Source organism: Oreochromis aureus, linkage group 10 (genome assembly GCF_013358895.1).
Source record: "Oreochromis aureus strain Israel breed Guangdong linkage group 10, ZZ_aureus, whole genome shotgun sequence".
Lineage (NCBI taxonomy): Eukaryota > Metazoa > Chordata > Actinopteri > Cichliformes > Cichlidae > Oreochromis > Oreochromis aureus.
Window position 1 is genome coordinate 10,619,990 of NC_052951.1, and position 23,356 is coordinate 10,643,345.

General features: G+C 38.9%; 1 protein-coding gene across 1 annotated transcript in view; it reads left to right on the forward strand.

Moving 5' to 3' along the window:
- The window catches only part of gabra3 (gamma-aminobutyric acid type A receptor subunit alpha3), a 42,889-nt gene extending 21,073 nt beyond the window's left edge, over positions 1-21,816 (forward strand). The window contains exons 4-9 of the mRNA XM_039618748.1: positions 3,207-3,289; positions 4,071-4,214; positions 6,349-6,501; positions 8,858-9,063; positions 16,960-16,998; positions 17,144-21,816. Of these exons, the coding sequence (XP_039474682.1) occupies positions 3,207-3,289; positions 4,071-4,214; positions 6,349-6,501; positions 8,858-9,063; positions 16,960-16,998; positions 17,144-17,452 (934 nt within the window). The 3' untranslated portion in view covers positions 17,453-21,816. The remainder of the gene's footprint in view (positions 1-3,206; positions 3,290-4,070; positions 4,215-6,348; positions 6,502-8,857; positions 9,064-16,959; positions 16,999-17,143) is intronic.
- Positions 21,817-23,356: the final 1,540 nt, after the last annotated feature.

Sequence of the window (23,356 nt, forward strand, 5' to 3'; positions counted from 1 at the left end):
TCAACACAGCCAAAGTTGAGAAGTAATGCTTCACTTAACACACTGCTATGTGACTATAAAAGCAACACAATACAAAAGCAATGCTGCTAAGACACAACTTTTTGTCTTGTCTTTAAACATTTGGTATATTTAGTATATAAAAAAACTAAATAAATAGTTTTATAGGATCTATAGCTTGCTAGTAGCAGGACTGCTATGTCACCCCCCTTTTATCCAGAGTGAAATACATTTTTACTTAAATGAAAGAATTGTATTTAACTAAAGAAAGACTTCAGTGATGGCAGTGGGTGTGATCCACATGAACTAATAAAGACAGGCATCAAACAAATAGAAAAACTGGTATCTGTGAAGGCAAGTGTTGTATTATTGTACACAGTGAATACACTGCAAAGCAGCTAAGCAGTATGAGAATTAAAAGTCTGAAGACGTGGTTCTCTGCTGGAAGAGGATGGACTGATCACTCTACCTTGAGGCAGCAGGTTGATCAGTGGATCAGTGCAGCTATACAGGTCTGTTGTGGTGAAAACAGCCACAAGGCATAGCTGTTGATTTTCTGGGCAGCAACTGTTCACACCCTCCCTTATGGCCACAAGCAGTGAGTAGCGAGCAAAACAAAAGTGCCGAGAATGAGCTTCTCCTGAAGGATGTCTGGGTTTGCTCTAAGAAAGAAGTTCAGGAGGGAGAAGATCCCGATGGAGTTCTGGGACACAATTGGGAAATTTTTACTCACTGGTGGTTTGGAAGCTTTCTGATATCCAAAACACACATACGCACACATACACAAGAAGCGGAGGAGGTGGTGGGGTTCTGCTTAGACTGCTGCCCCCACAGTCCTGGATTAGAAAATAGTTGGGTGGTACCCATCATGTCTCACATTGTTCAAAAGAGCACAGTGGTAGCATTCGCCTCATTAATTCTTTGCTTTGTCTTCCTTTATTATTGTTCTAGTCTGGCTGTTCTTGCATATGCCTGCAAATGTTTCAAGCCCTTCAAGAAATTAAGAATTTCTGTGGGGGCAGATCAAAACGAGGCTTTCCAAATGAGGCTTTCTACTCGAATTATACTAATATTTTAGTAACATGTTTCAACAGCTATTCAGTCAATCGTCATTCACTTTGCACATCAATATTTATTTCTTAATAACGATCACTTAACTTGCACCAATCATCAGATCCCATTTGAGATTGCCCAGCGTTTTGGTTTATGAACACTGCTGCCATTCCTGTCACCCGTCATCAGCAGTACTTTAATAAACTAATAGTACTGGAAGGAGTAATACTGTTAAATTAAATATGAGTAATCAGTCACTGTCAATCAGTTAAAATTATTGCAAAGCATTTGAAGCGTTTTTGTTTGATTTGATAAGTCTCAGGTTAGAAACAGAGCATTAGTGATGGGTGAAATAATACTTTTTTATAATATATATACATTTTATTTTTTTAGTCCAGTTGCACGTATAAGTGCGACCAATTCTTTCTGTATATATTTAATTATCACATGGTTTTACATACATGCTAAAACATTAGGCATGCCAGGTTTAATAAGGCTTTGAAAGTATAATAAGCTAGGTCTATTTAAATACATTAAAGTGGAATATATTATTTTAGAGAAAATGCCAGAACAAATTGTAAGGCAAGAGGAAGGATTAAGAGAGGAAAGGCAGAAATGTCGGTTCAGACAAAAACTCCATTCAGGCAGCAAAGAAACATTAAGCAAAATACATTTAACTTAATTTTTAGATGCAATCACACTGTAATGTTAGACAACCCTACCAATAAACTACTAGTACTAATTTTATTTTTGCAATTTTATTATTTTCATTATTTTTTTTCTCTCTATCATATATTGGAACATGTGGTCCATTTCACCTGATTACAATCCTGAGTCTGAAATGTAAACACCTCTAGAATATAAAAAATACAATTTACTAGGTTACTAAGGGTGGCTAAGGAGAAGTGGCTGACAGAAAAATGAACCTTTTTTTAGAGGTTTCAATGTGTGTTCATTGGTGTTTTATGGTTCTGTAAACGTTGCCAAAGTTTATCAGACTTCACCTCCCCAAAAAACACCAGCATGTCCGCGTTGTGAGTACCATAAATTGCTGACACATGCTGTGTAAGGTACCTCTATGCCCAAGTGCTTCTTCACAAGGCTGATGATATAGTTGTAGCTCTGTATAAAGACAGCTTGCCTTTTTGTCTTTAATCAAGATTATTCTGTCTTCTTGTCGCCTTTGTTTCTGTCAGAGTATAAGTACAGCGCATGAATGTTGGTTTTAAGTGCCGTGTGATGCAAAGGATTCTCACATTTATGTTGTAAAGCGTTAGCTTGTGTAGATAGTGAGCCACTTATCAGTAATGAGGCAGCAACAGAGAGCACAGAAGCAAGTGAGAGGCAAAAAACAGGCTTGGCATTGTTGTAAATACAACACAATGAGCTAATTGGAAACAGAAAGTTTGTCTGTGGAGGCAGCCCGCGATGTTACAAATTTTAAGGCTGTGGCTACAAATAAACTTGTGGGACTTTCTGCAACATTAAACAGTGTTTACAATAGTGAGACCAAATGAATCTACCCAGTAAAAACCCAGTTTTCAATGGATTTACAGGGTAAATATGGTATAATTGAGTTTAAATAACCCAGTTTTAGGGGTTTATTAGTGAGTTAGTGCACCGAAGGATGGCTTTTTATGAGTTGCTGTTTTGTTTGAACTCAGCAAATGTAGCCCCGATGTTGATTAAACATGTATGAGTGAGATAATATGCACAATTTCTCTGTTTAGTTGCAGAGTGCCTTTTGTGGCCTGGCCATTTGACCAAATGAAACAAATTCGGGTGCTCTCTGGAGATTTAGTCCATGTCTGCCTGACAGGGTGGTGGTGCAAAGGAGGAGAGAGAGAGAGAACAAAATCTGTTCTCCTTCAGTTTTTATTCACACGTACACAAATCCCTGGTTTTGAAATAAACTCAGAGATTAAAGCATTATTTGGTCTACATTTGGATTTGTGGGAAAGCCAATTTTGATGCACGATAAAGCAATTTGCATAAGACCTTCCCAGCATGTCTCACATGTCTCTATGAAAATGCTCCGAATTATGTTTCTGCAGAAATATTTGACATCATTATGCATCATTATTTGTTTATAATGACCTGTTCAACCATCCTGCAGACTGAACAGTGATGCATTTTCTTTCCCTCTGCCCCCACAGGTTGACCATTCATGCCGAGTGCCCCATGCACCTGGAGGATTTCCCGATGGATGCACACGCCTGTCCTCTGAAGTTTGGAAGTTGTAAGTCAGTCCAGATGGTCAAAACAAAAGAGTTTTATATAAGATCAGACATCTGAAACAGTGGGGATGGTTCTCTGCAGGTGTTAGGAACCTTTTCCTGACCTATAAAAAAAGAAGAAAAAAAAAACAAAGACTAAAACTACACTGCAGTATGATGTTTGGTAATATAACAAAAGCAGTCAAGAGACAATTTTATTAATAAAGATCTTCTCCCTCTTTGGGCTGCACCCTTTAGGCATCGCCGCAGCGACAGTTAATGTGCTAAAATTACTTTCAGTATGCTCATAGTGCGGGGCATGTAACCATCCATACACAAGCATAGGCTATTTACTGTTTCAGACAGCATTAGATGTAGTTTGATGTGTTAGCAGCAATGCTTATATGACTCAACATAAAATGATGCTGATAGGTACAGCATTCATTTTGGATACATTTAGTTAAAAAAGTGGCACTGGAGGAAAAATCAGTGATCCCCTAACGCGTGAGGATTAAATCTCAGGGTGGTGAAAGGAATTTTTCATGAAAATTTATATCAGTATCGGCCGCAGGTCTATCAGCCCGATCAATATTGGATGGACACTGCGTATTATCATGAATGACTTATTGGAATTTAGGAAAAATCTCTTTTAGATCCTGAAGTCAGCAGTTAACTTTTTGCCAAAGCAAATGCTGATAACCCCACAATGTGCAGAGGTAGGAGAAAAATAGAAAACATTGCACCCATATTTTGAGCTCTCACCTATGCTGTCTGTTTTTTGGGGGCTGTCTTCTTTTTGCTCAGATGCTTACACAAATAATGAGGTGATCTACCTGTGGACCCAGGGCGACGAGAGGTCTGTCGCTGTGGCAGAGGACGGCTCCAGGCTGAACCAATATGACCTACTGGGACATGTTATTGGCAAAGAAACCATCAGTTCCAGCACAGGTATGCTATTCTGGGTACAGACAGCAGCATACGATACACTGTAAAGTAAATCAGAGTTTGTCTGGAACAGGCAAAAAGTTGATTTTGAGTACTCAAAAGTGATCAAATTCTCACTTTTGAAAGATAAACTTCTTTAGTTTTCTGCATAAAATCTTTTCCACTGACATATAGTGGCTCTTATGTAATTTTTCTTCCAAAATAATAAACAGTCTGCAGTTTCTCAACAGTTTGTCATTTTAAATTCATCTTGCATTGTTTGGCTCCATCGAGAAAATGATGACTGAAACTATTGAGCACATTTACCAAGATAATATGAAGACGTTTGCCAGAGGTGAAAGTTTTTGGGGGGGGTTTTTTCACTTTGCTTTGGGGTACAGCCAAGAGTCAACTATAATAACCATCGTCTAGTCCTTTCTTTTGATTACATATTCATTTGATCTTAAAATCTTATCTTCAAAACTGTTGCAGAATCCTTTTTATCTGTCACACAAAAATCAATTTTTTTGTTATTTCCCCATTGGAGGGCTTAAAACTTATGTTAGCAATTTAATATAAAGGGATGAAATAGCACAGTGAGGGCAGGGTACTCACATATGCTGAAAATATTTACAGCAGCAGCATCTCACTGGTAATAGATCATTTGAGTTCAAACACCTTCAAGAATGTGCTGCATTTTTATTATATTTATGTACCGCTAACATCAATCAGCAGCTTTAGTTAATGGTGTAATAGGACTAGATAAAGTACCAAAGAGCTTGTAATGGCAAAGCTAAAAATAAAAAGTTGCTTCAGTGAGGCATTTGGAAATCACTAAAAGAGTAAAACAGCTTACCAGCGAGCCACGCTGCTCTCAGTTTTGAGAGATTTAACCTTTGCATCCAAGCTGTTTGCTTGTGAAACTTTCAAGAGGTGAGCCACAGAGTCACTGATATCTGTCAGACTTCAGTTGTCTTTGGAGACTAAAGCACCAAGAAACCACTTTGTTAGATGGCACTCCTGTTTTCCAAGAAATAAAAGTGTGTGTGTGTATGTGTGTGTCTCCTTTAAATAACTGCACCTGTTTAAATCTACAGAGGATGCGTTCCTTGAGAGTATCTTTATTGTTTGTGCTGTTTGGTGGGTTGAATGTAAGTCAGGAGAATTGCAGCGATGGAATAAGACCAACAGAAGTCTGACAAGTACCAAAGATTCAAGACAGAGTCAGTGTGATTTCTTTCATAAACCGCTTCAGCTTATGGCTGTTGGAAAAGCTCATTTCCTTAGACTTTAAACCTAATGGACTACAGTGATCTAGGGGGATGGGAGGATTTGAGCCCGTTCAGCTCTGGTCCGATTCTCCTCAGAAAAAAACAAAACAAAAAAACACCTCAGGGATAGAAATCTGTTTTTCCTCCTATCTTCGTAACACAGATTGCAAACATGGCACTGAGAGCTGGCAGTTGGAAGATGTGAGTTTATCCATTTGCTAGTATAATTGACATATTTATATGAACAGCAAAAAACATCCCAAGGAACATGTAAATGTGCTCTTAAAAGAATGTGACACTTTGTAAATGTGTCTTATTAATGACATCAATGTGATGTCATCTGCCAGTCGGTTTGTTTACAGTCTTTATTATTTAGTTATTATTATGCTTTTTTGTCTTTTACAGTTAAAAACTCTTGCTGTAAGTAAAAGAAGGACATAGCTTCTCATCTGAGCCAATGCGAGTTACTTAAACTTGCATTCTTACTATCAGCCAGCAGGTGGCGACTCCTGTTGTTCCAAAATCAAATCATATTGTATAGAAACCTTTGAGAATGCAGTCCTTCAGCTCATTAGGATCTAGCATTCTCAGCTTGAGGCATTAAGGCCAAACTAGCCAATGGGTGATGACACAGTGGCTATGTCCATCTTTTATATACAGTCTGTAGCTTAAAGTTTGGAAGTGTGCGTCAGCATCTTTGGAATATTTTAAGCATCTAAGCATTTTCTGTCTCAATACTGCTCACATGCATGTTAATGTTCAAACATTAATGCATCAGTTTTCAAATATTTTGCCTTGTGTTGCTGTGAGCGAGGAACAAGTATATTAATAATCATGACCCTGTCTGTGTTTCTCCATCTTTTTCTGTTTGTCTCTTTTCCCCTCAGGCGAATATGTAGTGATGACAACATATTTCCATTTGAAAAGGAAAATTGGCTATTTTGTGATTCAAACCTACCTTCCGTGCATCATGACTGTCATACTGTCTCAGGTCTCCTTCTGGCTAAACAGAGAATCGGTTCCGGCGCGCACAGTATTCGGTGAGTGCTATCTCGTGTTTTAAATCCAGCTCAAATAAATGCATTCAATGATTCATTGAAGAAGCTAGTTAATCGGGGGGCTATTAAATGATGAGGTAACAGAAAGGCGCAGTCAAATGACTCAGCAAACAAGTAAACGGTTTGAAAAAGTTTCAGCATGAACAGTTCTCTTTTTTTAGCTTTAGTTAGTTTAGTACATTCAGGTGCACACGAGCATTGAGAGTAATTTATTTTATCAGTACTGACTTTATTCTGCTGCAGACACTAACATCCTTACTACTTATTCTTAGAAAACTGTTCACTGTTAATACAGAGAACATAAAACAAGATTTAAAGCATTTACATGTCATATTTTGCCTTTATTATTCATAACAATAGCTCTTTAATATAGAGACATTTTCCCAGTTGCCATCGCGACAATTGACTGTGTTTTCTCCCTTGAAGCCATGAATAATAATAGATTCAATTTGTCCATCCAACTCAATTCATGCTAAGAACATTGTGTCAGATGAGATCAACTCAAAGATACTCAAAGAAGGAATGTAATTTTCCTTCTCCTACAGTTCTTGTTATTGCGCTGCATAATCAATATGAGTAGTCTTATGTAATTCTAAACACGGTTAGCGTTTTTGCATTTAGACAAGTACATGCAGAAGCATACGTTGCGCAAAAGATATTAAAGATGCATGCAAGGCAAAGCGCTGCTGAGAAGATAAAAACTGTTCCAGCTCCCTTTGTGCAGTCTGAATAACCACATCTCCTTCACTTCTGCACAAATACACCCACTATTATATTTTTCTTATACAGTCGTCTGAGAATCATTTCAGCCCCATAAGAGGTTGAATTTTTAGGGGACAATTTCCTTCACATTATGAGAGTAATTGTAATCAGTGCTGTTTTCTCAGTGGACACATTTTCAAGCTGTGATGGTTTTAGTTTTCTCGCCATCATGCTTGCAGTACCTTCATTTATGAGAGCATGTGACTGTCATTACCTGCGTAATCTAATTTATCTTTGTTTTTGCATCCTCGGTCACCTTCTAAGTTATATTTTCTAGTTAAGATACTTTTTGATTTATACCTGCATTTTATATAAGAGCATTATTCACTGTTACCGCAAGCACCGGATGTCCTCATCCCATCTGACACCAGTTAATTGCTGTTCTAATAAGGACTGCTTTCTGTACAGATGAATATTCTAATTTTATGTAAATGGTGGAACAAAGTCAAGATTAGAAATGCGTTACCTGCAAATCAATCAGCCCATGAATAGCCATCTATCACTCTTTTGTTGCAGCCTTTTTAAGCCTCCTTTGTATCCGTCTTTTATCAGATGAGAAAGGTTGGAACAGATAAAGCGATGCGCTTCGATGGGCGAACATTGTCCGAGCCGCCTTTCATTTCCACTCGCCGTGACTGTAAAGGCCATGTTGTGAAATGATCTGCGAAATTTAGAAAGTTTTTAAGACGTAATTTTCGCCTTAATTAATTTGAGCAGATGTAGATCTGCTGCTCATTTTTCAAAAGTGGTGTCATTTAGCGATTTCATTTCAGGTAACCTTTGCACACAACCCTGCAGGTTAGACGGGTTGTACTTAATGTATGCAGGTCCATAGCATGTCTGTCTGTTTGTGTATAAGCTAAGGGAAACTTTCAACATCGTCATTCGTTCTACTGTAGATAAGCCTAGTAAGAAAATACATTCATCAGACTGGTTTAAACAGAAGAACACATCCTGAAAAATCCTCCGTAGTGGGTCATTACACTGAGATTCTACATTCTCATTGTTTGAACTCGCAAGACTGACCCAGTGTACTTTGAATGTTTATGCACCACTGAGTTATGTCATCTGTGTGAGGCTAGACTTTTTGATTTCATACAGTAGATTATGTAAAGCTCTGCAATGCAGGGAACTACACCATCATTTTTAGTTTATAACTTACACCTAATACCAAACCCAGGAAAGTGAATCTATATTAGGTTTAAAAAGACAGTACACATTAACATTTCTTTTTCTAGCCATAGTCCAGACTATTGTTATGTTGCAGTGCAGCTTCATTTTCTCTTAAATCTCTAAAGAGATGTTGGTCAGTATAAAGTGAGAGTTTAGTGCCACGATAGCAAAACCCAAACAAACCATGACTGAGTTCTAAGTAACTTTCCTTTAAAGGGACAGTTCACTACCACATCGTTATTTATCCAATTGGACTGTTTTGAAGAGATTTTCCCAGCAACTGAAGACATTGGTAGCAAATTTCCTTCTTTTGAATGCACAGGAACTACATGGCATTTGCTTGCCGCAAATGTTTAATTTCAGAAATAATGAAATATTTGATGATCTTTTATTCTCTCCTCAGGTGTCACCACTGTCCTAACCATGACTACCTTGAGCATCAGTGCTAGAAACTCCCTTCCTAAAGTGGCCTATGCCACCGCCATGGACTGGTTCATGGCTGTGTGCTATGCCTTTGTCTTCTCTGCCTTGATTGAGTTTGCCACAGTCAACTACTTCACCAAGCGCAGCTGGGCATGGGATGGGAAAAAAGAGGGCATGGAAATAAGGGTGAGTGATTCTCATTTGCAACAGTTTCATGTAACCAAAAAAAAAATTATGGATGTGTCACACCTGCTCTTTCGATTCATCGCAGCACACCAACATTAACTATCACCAATATGTAAGGACAAAAACAGAATGCAAGGCAGCTAGTTCAGGAAAAAGTCTCACGCAACTTTTCTTTGCTTATTAAATCCAAAAAAAAAGAAGTTACTAAAAATGTCACCTGATTCTGGAGGAGTGATGAGGGGAAATTGCAGTTTGGAAACACATAGAAACTATCCTTAATGTAACCTGGAGTACTTTGTAAAGACTGTAAAGAGACCTTTTATTTATTCATTACCAGCCAAATGGAAGAGAGACAGTGGGGCGGAACAGTGAGAGCAAAACAGAGGTAAACTCCCAGAGATGCTGGCCCTGATTTATGATGGCAGCATATGTTCAACTCTCATCCTCAAATCAGTGCAGCCTCATTCTCCTCAGAAAAGATGGTGCATTTACATCTATATAGTACATGGTTAAAAATGAATCACGTGATGATGAAGGTAAATCACATCTTATACATTATCAATAGCCAAACAAACAAAAATAAAAATAAAAATATGTCCGTGCCTGAGCCTATTTAATGGTTTATATTGAGGGAACAACCAGATATGTATCCAAAGAAGTTGTGGTTCAAAAATTTAAAGAAACACCTAAATCAAGCCACGTTTCTCATGACAGCTTCAGCCTTTAAATGCAATATGATCTGTATGATTACCTTACTGGAAAGACGTCATTCTGTCTGTAATCACGACAGCTCGAAAAGTTTTCAATGAATTCTGATAAAACCTTTTTGTAGTGTAGAGTACGAGCCATTAAAAAGTGTCTTAGATCCACCACAGTCTTCATGGTCACCCTCATGATTTATTGGTCGAAGAGTGACAAAAAGCCTTATAACTTAAAACGTATGGCAAGTGCTGTGTGTACTGTCATCATATAGAAAGATTTAAAGTATCATGTCACATTTGACCTCTGACCTCTTCTTTAACTCAATAGAATGATTTGAAGGTCAAAGTGATAATAACTGATTGATAATAATTGAAATAATAATAATAATGATAAGGCCAATAAGGCCAGACCTTCATAAAATGTCCTTTATGTGCTGGAAATTCCACAGCCTTTGTTTGTATTGGAAGATTTAGGAAATGCTGCCAGTATATGGGAGTTCTAAATATTACACTATAGTTTGCATCTAAATGTCATGTCACATTTGACCTCTGACCTCAGTTTTACATCTGGCTTTCTTTGAAGTTATATGTTGTATGTTTAAAGAAAGTATTGTCAAGATCTGCTTAGTTAGTTAAAAATATATACAGTAGTATAATATTATATAATAATATAATAATTATATCCAATTATTTACAAATCCATACCTATTATCTATTACCTACTCCCACACAAAATACTCTGCTGTTCCCTTTAAAAGTTAATCCTGCCCAGGGTGAGCTGGCTCACCTCATGAAAGAAAGTAAGTCAGATTAAAAACTTACATTAAATATCAAAATAGTATCAATAGTTTTCTTTCAACATCAGTCTCACCAGGCACTAAATACCATTTTAAATTCAGGCTGTGGTCATTTACTGTTACTATGTAAGATGCTCATGTTATATAGCTCTTTTGCAAAAGCCTTAGATAAACATATGTAAAAAGGCTCCTAGAAAGTCAAAAGCAAAAGACTTTAGCATGGACCAAACATCACCTTTATTTCTCTTAACATACATGGTGAGTCACTGACATTGGAACCATGGAGAGATTCATGGAGGAGCATTTCACATGTCAGCCAGTTAGAACTATAGACTGTATATAAAACACTGACGTAGCTTCCAGGTCTGAAAATTGAAACCAAAGTGCTGAAGTGGCTCAGGTTTGGATTCTTTCTTGTGGCCAGCAGGAGGCGACTTCTCTGGATGCAAGAAGAAGTCGTCTTTGGGGAAATGACCCTACTGTTCACTTAACCTTTGACTTCACTAAACACTTTTCTGCACTCCACAGCCATGAGAGCTAGTTTCAAGTCTTACTGAATGCAGTATGATGTTCTTTTTGCAACCTTCTGTCCTCATTAGACTCAAAACAAAAAGGAGCAAAAAGCTGGGTATGCTTTGGGGTGGTCAGTCAGACTTTTCCCGTTTTTGTCAAAAACAAAAAAACAGCATCATGGTGGCTACACCCATCTTTTATATACAGTCTATGATCAGAGTGAGTTCATCTAAAAAAAAAAGGGGGGGCTGCATGAAGAAGTAGCTTAAGTTCAATAAGGATAGACCTCCTACATAGAACTGAGCATTAGAACAATAAAAACAAAGCACACCAGCATAAAGAGACTAATATAAGTTAGTAATTGTGCAGCTAAAATGAGTTTACCTGATACATGTATAACACAGTCTATTTCAAACTGAGAAAAAGAATATTAACTGTGGCTTATAAGCAAAGCTATATTAAAAGGACAGCCTTCTGGGGTGTTTGGAAAAACATATAAGAATCAAATAAGAAACATTATGAAGCTGTGCCAGTGGTAAACAGTGGCAGTGCTATTACTGTATTGCTGTGAGCGCATAAAAACACAGCCACAGACACAACATAAAGGGAAAGTTATTTCTTCTGTGACAGACAGTGCCACGAATCTATTTTCTGCTACCATTGTACAAACTGTTTGACACAATCAGTACAGCCTTTTCCCGCTTTTTTTATAGTTTGACATTTGGTCCTCGGAGTGATTGGCAGAAATGCATATTGCTGCCACAGAACTTTTCAGTTGGTGGGGATAATTTGCAGCGTTACACTGCTGCAGAGAGGAGGGGTTTTTTTCTCTTTTCTTTTTCTTTTTTTTCCCGCCCCTCCTCTTTGATGGCTCGTCTTAACGCCAACAGCCTGGACTGGGTTCTCAGGGGCTGTGCTGAGCATGCAGTTGTCATGATAGATAAAATAGAATGGGGTCACAGAGGGAGACGTGGCACTCCCAACACACTGCCTGCTAGAACGAGCTACTGGAATCCAAAGCAATCAGGCAATGCATATATTTCCTTTTTTTTTTTAGCAAATTTAGAAAAATGGCTGTTAATGAGCACGAGCTACATAAGCAAAACCTCTTCTTCAGGAGAGAAGTTTTAGCTAGTAAGTCTGTTTTTTAAAATCCAGCCCCGCAGCCATCAGAGCTAGGGTTTCAGCCACCACTCCTACCGGATCCAAATGATGACTTCATCACCCTTAGGCTGCTTTCTTTTTTTAGGTCTCAGATATGATCCACAGCCGAGTGTGTGCGCACTAATTTACTTTACTGGTTATGGAGCATCGATGCCATTTTCCTTTCTTTTATTCGAACGTTTTCTGTGACAGGCAATCTGCCTAATTAGCTATCCCCTCTCTGGCTGAAGGTGAGGTTATTACAGAAATTAGCCGGTGGGGAGTTTGGTTGGAAAAGCCTGCGTATTCTCGGCACCCTGTGACACATGATTGGACACTGCTATGTTGGATATCATGTGCTGTTTTATCAGCAGAGGCAGAAGCACTGGCTGTGGGTTGCTCTGCTGCAGCCAAGGGGTGGTCGCGGTTTCGTGTGTGTGTGTGTGCGCGTGTGTGTCTACGCACCTGCAGTACATAATAACTTCATCAACATTTTACCAGAATAATTCATTATCTCTTATTAGCACAAGCAGTTTCGTGTCAGTAAAATGTATTCTGGAAGTTTTGATGCACTCAGGTGGAAAGAAGAAAGGTGAGTTGACATTTCTGGAGGCCAAGGGTGCACTTTTGTACTTTTTCAGTCCCAATAATGATAGAGATACTTGGGTGTTAAGCTGTGTTCCTCACTGCGAGGAGGATACTTGGAAGCATTCTTTTGTATGTAAGGAAACATCAGGCACATGACAATAATGGGATTTAACTTATCTAGTTGCACTTGAGAGTGTCTGCATCATGTGCTGGCATATACTGTCACGCTAGCTTTTCTCTTCTTCTCTGCTCTGTCTGTCGGTGTGTATATTTCACCATGTGAAGAAGAAAAATTCATTATGTTACTCAAAGAGCAATAAAAGCTTCTGTGTTAAAGTGTTAAAACCTAACACGGACAGGAAACTGAACAAAAAAAACGTTGCCAGATAAAATGCTGTGAGCCATTAATCACAAATAAGTCACAAACTATACCAAACAAACAAGTTTTTTGACATAGCAAGCATGAAATACCACTAAATTGCTGACCCCTTGTTGTTGGCTTTTTCCATGCTATATGAACAAATGTAATGGGCCACCTACACACTACACCCTACAGGAACTGCTCTCGTACAGAAACCCATGTCATGAAGCTCCTGGTGCACCATTTTTGTGCTGATGTTAATGCCAGAGTTAGCAGACTGTTGGTGGCTTTCACACCCTATGCACCTCAGCACATGGCAGCCCCACTCTGTAAATTTACGTTGCCCGAGTTCATCCAGTTCTCAAGATTCTCACAGCTGTTTGTGGAATAGCTTGCAACTTTTACAAACTGACTTGTTGCCATCATGGCACCCTATTACAGTGCCACACTTGAAATCAGTGAACTCTTTAGAATGACCCATTCTTTAACAAATGTTTGTAATGGCAGACCGCATGGCTAGGTGTTTGATTTCATAGATCTGTGGCAAAAGGACAGAAAATACCTGAATTCAAATGCTAGAATCCTTTTTTCCATATAGTGTACATTAACACTTCCTTAAGTGAAATCAGAAAGATATGATATATAATATCATAACTAAATGACATAATTATTAAGAGAGGCCACCCATGCAACTAGCAAATTCCTCCAAATTTTGATAGTGCAAGTACCTCTACCTAAATACACACTTAAATGCTCACGTCAAAACGTGTCCACAGGAACACAAACAGGGACATCGTGGCTCCCTATAGACAGTCTGCACACTCACATACCCACATGCTCACATACTTGGGGCTATTTATTACGCCAACACCTCAGCTCCAGTCTTAGAGGGGGACAGACTGTCACAAGGTTCAGTTACACGCACACATGCACACACTGAGCTCCAAACAGCAGGACACAGCAAGGCACAATTACCCCCAGGACACTTAATCACACTCATAAAGAAATTCTGATGCAACAATTTTCAGAAGTTACAAAGACAAGGTCAATAGATGCATTGTATTCAGGGAGTATTTTTGCCTGCAGCTAGCGAAATGACTTTGAATAGTACACAGGAATCTTTGGCTGTTAGTGAATTATGTGCTCTGTTACATAAGGTTTCATAAAAACATGCATACAGCCCAGTGTTACATACTGTTCCCCCAATAATTAGACCATATAAATTATTACCTACAAAGACAATGGAACAGCAAAAAAGAACAGAAAATTACTTTGTATTACAAATTTGCTACATTACTGTGCAGATAGCATCCATAGTCTAAAAGACTGAACAGTTTGGGATGGTATTATTAGAGCTTAGAGAGTAAGAGTGCAGAACATTTGCTGATCGGTATGAAAATTGGTTTTAGAAGTTTGGTACACAGCCTTCATAATGTATAGCAAGTTAAATTGAGATGGCCAAACACTTTTAGTACTCACTGAAAGTTTCACTATAAACAGACATAAACTGACCTCTAAAATTGCAATTTATGTTTTCTAAATACAGGCTAACAACCACTTTCATTCAGGCCTTCTTCTCCAGAGTGGTGGAGAACTCTAAACATAGTATTTCTGTTTATTAAAAATGCTCTTAAATGCAGCACCGCAGGAACATTTAAGAAGTTTCTCAAGTTAGCCATTCAAGTTAACTGAGGTGAAGGCAAACAAGCGGTTAGCGACTACAGAATCCTGTGTTAGCACCCACCTGTCATTCAAAGCAGCTACATCCTTATTAATTTGAAGCTCCCTCTCCAAACATACATACCGTAGGCCTCTTATACAATTTCCATGAATATACTATAGTGGCCACTATGGTAGCATCTGTTAGCTATTGAGGTCTGCTAGCAATCAAAGCTAAAATGATAGCACCTGACAGGTACATAGGCAGAAGGTATAGCGGGCATTAGCTATCGAGGCTAAAATTTAGTGTCTGTTAGCTATCGAGGCCAAAACTGATTTTTGTAGCAGGCTGTGAAAACACTGTGTCTGTGTGGACTTACGTTTGGAGCCAGACTCAAGTGGCCATTACAGGAAATCAAGTTGTGGTTTGGCTTCATTTCTCAGGACTGGTGTTTGCCACATATTCATCAGCCAAGTAATTCTGCTGTCAGACATGACACTCACCACTGGCAGTGACTGATGGCTATCTGTTGTGTTCCATCCATTTTGCAGTCGACCCAGTTTCACAAATTTTATGATTGAATTTCTGCTCTTTAAAAGATGCGTGACGGGTAGCCATATTGAGCTATATTGTTACTACAATTGATGCATCCCTGATGCGTGATATTGTAGTAATTTGCCTTTCCTGGTGACAGAAGCCTCCAGTAGAGCAGCTCGTTCTGTGTTAGAATCAATATCATTGAAAGGTACCTGGTTGTCTGGGAGCACGAGTGTGACTCTTCTGTCTTCCTTTCTTTTTCTGTTCAAACTGACTAAAGATAGCAGGCGCTTCAAGCACTGGTTCACCATTCCTATGTTTAAAGCAATCAACTGCCTGCAAGTTTGTTAGCTCTCCTCAAGGTTGAAGGATCATACTCATCCTGTTGCCCTGCTCACTCGAGGAAACACACTTATCACAGTAAATATATATTCCTCTTCAATCCTGCTGCCTCCAGTACAAAGTCAAAAAAAAACAAGCAAAACCTACTGGCAGACATTAAAAAGGATTCCCTGTGAGATTTACACACACTCGAGACACTGAACAAAGCCACGGCACATGTCTTGTCACGTGTAAAACCATTGCTGTGCCTCCATTCGTGAGTATATGTGAACATTGAGCATAAAGACCAAACAAAATATTTGGTGATGAGCTGTGCGCTGAAAGAGATTCACCGTGAAGCACTTTGGGGTAGAGGGGACATTAGTTATGCTAATTAAAAAGATGGAGAGAAGCAAAAGGGAAGGAAAATTAAATGAAAAAAAAAAGTGGAGCAAAAATTAAAGCTGGGCTCAAAGCAAAAGTGAAAAGGGGGAGCTGTGAAAGTGAAAATCTGTTACAAGACACGCACTGAATTAGTTTCTTAAAGTGGCCACAGTGGGGATGAATGGTGTGAAGGAAATTACCACAGTACAGACTCGCACACTGGATGCCACACAGGAAACTAAAACTCTGCCTGGTAATCAATCTTAGTGTCCTACTTGCTCTCCCACATCTACTGTGTGCGCTGTACTGTTCTCCGCTAGGCTGACAGGATCCTCTAGTGATGCAAGTTTAGCTATTTGAGCCAGTACCAATTTAGCAAATAAAATTCTGGCTCCCTGTGCGACTTCAATATGAAAGACAGTCTAATGATTTCCCTCTAGTAGAACTAAGACGGCAGTCTCTCCAGCCAGCTTTATCACACAGAGCCTTTGTCGTGTTTGTTGTATCGCAATCTGTTTGCCTGCAGAGGTCTGGCTGCTCTCATTGATACAGTTTGTCAGACATGTTTTCAGGCGCTGTTATTTTGCTTTTCTTTCTAATCCTGCTCTGTGCTGCTACTGCTACTGCTAGCAGTATCAGACGCCAGTCCAGCCTGGTTCTGCAATGATGCAAATCAGAACTGTTCCTATTCCCATACTCTTAATTACATCATGATTTTCTTTTTTTCGATCTTGATCCTTTACGTTCTGCAATCCAGATTTGTATGATGCAGATTTGATTTGACAGTATGTTCAAAAGTAGTTCCAGCTAGATACTGATGAATACAGTATGTAAGTTGGGTAATTTTAATATAATTGGTAAACTTTTTTTCTTTTCTACTTTTCTTTTCAGGAACCGTTTCAGGCTAACATGGCCAGGATTAAAGATATGGTTAGGCTTTTGTTTTGTTCTTGTGTGTGTCGTGTCTCGTGGTGTTGCTTCTATTTCCTCTTTATGAGTTCAAATGGAAGTATGGTCGAGTCTGGTGCCCCCCCCTTCCTAACGACCTTTGCTTTACTTCCTTCTTCCTTTTCAGAGAAGAGAATCTGCGACTTTGTCCAAAAAGGCGAACAACACCTTCAACATTGTCGGAACCACCTACGCCATCAACGTAGCTAAAGATCAAGGTTTAACGACCATTTCCAAGAGCGCGGGAGCGTCGGCGAAGCATCCCTATATGCCTGACCCCTACATGGAGGCCAAGAAATCCTACAACCGCGTCAGCAAAGTGGACAAGATATCACGCATCATTTTCCCAGTTTTGTTCTTCATCTTCAACTTAGGTTACTGGGCCACATATGTCAACAGAAAGCCCGCTATCATGAAGGCAAACAACCTAAACTGAGTCTGACCAAATGCTATGATTGATTGGGTTTGGTTTCGGTGTGCCAAGTCCATTACATCTTTTTTGTGCGTGTGTATGTGTGTGCGCGCATGTTTTGTGTGTCTGTTTTTTCTTAGGCATCTGATATTTTGCACGTCCGTATAGATGGAAGGCAAATTTGACCATACAGTAGATTCACATAGAGTAGTGGACCGTGGAGGAAGCACATTGTCACGTCAGTCTGTGTTTGTGCAGCATTTCTTTTTAGTTTTGTCCCCTCCACACTTAGCTCTGGCCCTGTTCTCTGTTGTGAGTAACCCGGTGATCTTTGCTGTACCTTTGATGGCTTGCTGTTTTGTAGAGTAGTCAAATTGCATTTTCACCAAGTTTGGACATGTTTGCGCTTTTCTTATGATAAGTCAGGGCAAGCATGCGTTCAGCGTTCTCGTTGTAGCTCATTACCAGTAATAAGGCTCTGTCACGTGCATTGAGTTGATGGTATGCATGCAGACACGCACACAAACACATGCATCAGAAGACACCAAGAGAGCCATTTGCTGGTCGCTTTACTGTTATTCTGTTAGCTGGGGGCAGACTGTGTAGGTCCATAGGAACATCGTTAATAATCGTCAGTGTCTGACCTTCAGCTTGCGCTGAAGTTCAACAGTCCCAATACAGTAATATCTGGAACTGCTTTCGCGTCTCATTGGGCTGCCTGTACATTTTCTAGTTCAGTGGCTCTTTTAGGTTTAACTGGCTATGTCCTACGACAGAGAAGCTACGTGCCTTGGTAAATACACACATCACAAAGCAAAAAAGGCTTTGACATGCTTACACTTGCATTTGCACACATATAGATGACGGTCTGTGTGTTTACATTACATACAAACATTTACACAATGGCATCCATGCTCTGCAGTGTAGTGCAGTGTGGGCTGTGCATCACGCACCCAACCGGTGGAGATGGGTATAAAGTGTAAATGTTTCCCATGAGTGCGGAAGGCTAACAGACCTTTCAGCACTAGTGAAAAGCTGAAGCAAAGATATTAAAGGATATATCATAGTCCGTGTCCCATTTATGTTTTGACATGTTTTGGCATCTCTGTGAGCTGAGCAGTCATTACAAACTACCGCCATTACCTCAGACTGAAGTCGAATTCAAATTCACACATTATTCTATTTTTTTTCACCATTCAAATGCAAATAACGTGACACGTTTCACACATTAAATCATAGCAGACACTCGCCCTTTAAGTAAACTGTGAGCAGGCACCTTGAAACCTTTTATTTTGTTTTTGTTTTTTACCCTTCTTTTGTTTCCATCGGTCACCGTAGCCACACTCATGCACAAGTGTTTTGATTCGTGCTGTATTTTTTGCCCTTTTATACTTTGTCGTGTAAAGTCGTTTGATTTGATTGTCTCCATATATTGTGTTTTGTAGTAAAAGTCGAGTCACAGTCATGCAGCATTTCTGAACACATTTCGGAGACACTGCCATCGCTGGCGACAGTTGCATTGCAAAATTCATAATAATAAAACAACAAATTGTTCTGATCGTGCCAAAGAGCCACTAACGATGGAGCGATGATCGCTCGTACATTGAATTTGTCTCTGATTTGTTTAGTGGTGTCTGTATTTCTGTGACACTCTGTGTTATGTGTGCTCAGCGTTTATGCAGGTCTAAAGCCATTTCTGTTGCTTTTTATGCTAAGCAAACTGTTTTTCATCATGTTAAATACCTGCTCTGACAACCACTGTACTCGATACTCTTTCATACATTAAGCTTACCATTTTCAGTGGTAAGCTTAGGACAGTGAGTGAACCGTGTTGTGGCACCTGTAAAGGTTTGTTAATACAAACCACGTAGAAGTGTTCAGTCATAGCTTAATGCATGATGAAGTCTGTACACGTTTTTTCGTCTTCGGCCTCAAATATTGGTGTTTGTCACTAAGGAAATAGGGCTTGGTATCAGTGTGTTGTACTTCATCCCAGTTACTCATAACCTCTCATAACCCAGCATCTGTATAAACACACTTAAATTCCAATTATTTGTGCATATTATGCAATGTTTTTGCTCTACAGCTGGTACAGAGTTTTGGGAGTGTTTTTACCCTTATTTGGTCACACACACACTGAACTGGCTCTGCAGTCATCTTAATTAATCAACACCAATTGAGAAGAAAATTTTGTTCCGTGATTGAAAGAATTAAGTTAAATACATCAAACAAGTTGCGGATTTAGCATAACATGATGAAAACAAGCTATTCTTATTAAATATATATATTATATATTATGGTTACAATTTAATACAAGACCTTATATTTATAAAAAATGATCAATATCAAATGAAGAACAAATAAGATATTTACTTTTTTATTATTATAAAATGTGATCAGTGGCTATTTGTAGAGCTCTGACTCTTTTAGCCATCACAGTAAATCCCAAGCAGTAATTTCAAGCCATATATATGTGGACATACACAAAGTGAGACCCTATGTCCCACTTCCACTTGCAGCTAAATTGCAACAGCGTGTGCATCTCTTTGTAAACCTTACACAGGCATTGGAAACACAGCGGCTATAATGGCAAAATAAAGCGCGATAGTAACCTCTGCACTGAAATCGAGGAATAGAAATTCATTTCATTTCATCGGACAAATTAAATGTATAATAACAAACAGGGTGAAGCATGTCGCTGTGTCTTAATGATACGTATTACCTCTGAATATTTCTGAACACCACACGTCATCCCGGCGCAGTATAGCTTTTTTTAATCCGATACATTTCATTGATTTATACAATTTTCTATTAAAACACCCTGTTTCCTCTTCTTTTTCTTCCTTTTTTTTAGGATTTAGTCGCAAACAAAATGATCCATTATACACATCCACTGAGGGTTTATAAACCCTGCTGGCTGCTGCTAAATGTGGAGCTGATGACACACAGCATTAATGTTTGTGTATGACTCTTCTGGGTAGTGGGATAAATGTACTGTAGGTACGTACTTCTAAGCAGAAACAGTCATTTCTGAGGGACACAGTCGCTTTACTTATAAATATCCCTGATATGCCCAAAGGCCCTTGTCGTGTCAGGATCTGGTATAATGTGATAACCAAAGATCAATTTGCGTTGTAATTTCATGTGTGCTACAGCATTCATAAACTTATGTCTAACCCCATTTACAACATAAAATAAGTGTGACTGCCAAGCTGTACTGACTATACTGAACAAGTTAAATATTTACAGAATAACGTACTTCTCTACACTTCATCAATTATCAATTTTTTTTAAATCCAAATATGTTGTGTGTTTGTGATTAGCAAACAAGGGTAAAACACTTCCAGAGCTATAAGACCACAACCACTTCACTCTGCCGCTAAACTACAGCGTAATATTGTTGTCCAGTCTGCTTGGAAAGGCCATAGCAGCCAACACATGTCATGGTGCAGAAATAAGAATCTGAGCAGTTTTTAAAACTAGAAATTGTAAGAAAAAACTGTGTTTTGAAGAGTATGCATGTACACCTGTGGTAATTGTTTTATTTCCTTTTGATTGATTGTTTGATTTGAACATTCCTGGGATGATTTCGATGAGCAGGACTCCACTGTACTGTTGCCATTTAGGCTCGGCTACGATCGTGTTAGTCGCGTGGTAACTCCTTTTCTCACAGGGCCAGAGTTAACTTCAGCAGAAACATGTCATCCATATGAGATAGAGTATATTAAGACTATATTACTATATTAATATATTTATGCTATTCAGTACAGCATTAAATATTCTATGTTTTATACGACATAACCTCAACAGCATTTATGCAAAAAAATAAAATAGGCAAACTAAACAAATGATTCAACTAAATGGCAACAATTCTAATTGCGCAGAATAATTGCTCAGAATAGTGCTACTAAGTTGTGAATTTGTAGATATTGTGAAATTAATTCCGATAGTTTTTGTGAATATTGATATGTCATGTCATTTATTTTTACATTTGATAAGTACTGCTGTCTTACATTGAGCTCTGTAACACTACGTGTTATGGTATTATAAAGATGTACAGTAGAGATAATACTCATCGAGCTATTTACACGATCCGTACCTTGTGTGCACTTTTCAAACCTAACTGTGAATAAGCAGCTGTCTGCAAGCAGAGTCGTACACACTGTGTTCTCTCTCCAGCAATTTCACTGCATGTCCCTACGCATTGAGAGATCAAAGACTTCCTCTACGAAGACAGCTCCGGGAACTTTGTGGACTTTGTGTTTTCGTTAGGAAGTGGTCTCTATATGCTCAGTGACTGGACTCTGTGTGTTGCCCTCTGTCATTCATGTGCTTACTGTATGGGATATAGCAAATGGAAATGAGGATTAAAAGGACCGTTAATTTTGTCTCGGAGTTATAAGGCCCTTCTTGGTGACATCCGAGCCTAAAAGGTGCACGCTTTCAACACACTGGACTCACCTGATGCTCCTTTAGAGGCTCATATGACGACTATTGTTGTTTAACCCTTTGTGTGATTGTCTGTGCTGTGCATGCGGGTCCTTTTTGTTTGTGATTCATTAGGGGAAAATTCAGTTACAGCCTGAAGACATCCTACAGCGAACAAACATATTGCACACATTCAAGTCAAAGCACAGCCACCTAAAATTTATTATGATATTTCACAACATTTATAGCCACTGTAGACACAAAAATCAGACAAAACAGCAAGGGCACAGCATCTGGCTTAAAGTGTATACTGACGATTTTAATATATGTCATGATAAATAGTGTATATTTAATGTTGTACCTCATTTATATGGTTATTTAACATGTGCTGCCTGCTATTAATGAATTGTTCAAATTAGCTTCTAAATTGACAGATGCAGTGTTATTCCCGTACATTTTAATGGTCAGGATTTATGAAATTACAGTTTTCTATTACACACACACAAAAAAAATGTTGGTAGATGTACACATGCTGGAGGTTACCTGTAAAACTTGATTTAATGCTGCACATTGGCCAGAAGGCACATGAGCCAGACATTACATTACAGACATTACGTTACAAAGAGAAAAAAAACGCAACCCTCGAGAGCCTTTCACTATGAGTAAACTGCCAAAAACCGCCAGACAGCTTTTAGAGGGGAGGGAGGCATCAGTGTTACAAAGAGTAACTGCAACTGAAGTGACAGCAGAGAATTAAAAAGGAAGTAAAATCTGCACAGCGCAAGAGTTTTGATGAACTTTGAACATTTGATGAACACTAGCTTGTGTTTTTGACAAAGGCAGCTGTGCTGTTGTCCACAGACTTTGAAGGTTGTTGTTGTCTGGCTGGAGTCCAGTTCTGACTGCCCTGTAGGTGCCTTCAACTGCACGGGAACGGCGTTATGTGTAAAACTACAACCTTTAAATTTAGCTACAACCGCACGCCTGAGAAAATTAGCCCCCCCCCCCCGCCACGACATAGACACAAAAGGTTGTTTTCATGCTTGTGCAATGATAAATGAAGATATTGTGCGCGCTATCTCTTAGACCGTAAAGTGCTTTGTTTGTCTTTGTTTTATTGTCTGCGCGCCTGTTTTGTTCATCTCCCAGAGCTCAAACATGGAAAAAGGCTTTGAGTACAGCAACACTAAAGACCTGTTCACACTCAATCGAGTGAACACCATCTTCCACTGGGATAACCACTCCGTTTGCGCACTGTTCAGGCTAAAATGAGAGTCCCGACACACATCTCAGAACAACGTGATAACACACAAATGTTTTGTGAACCCAGTGGAATTAGCAGGACACTGAGTAAAGCGTCAAAGATAAGTTTTATTTTCACTTAACCAGTGACCTGACATCACACAAAGGATGCTTTTCTTTCAGTAAGATGCCAAGTTGCATAGATCAGTAAATTTATTGTATAATTTATGCAAACTGGAGACCAGTTACTATGGTAAG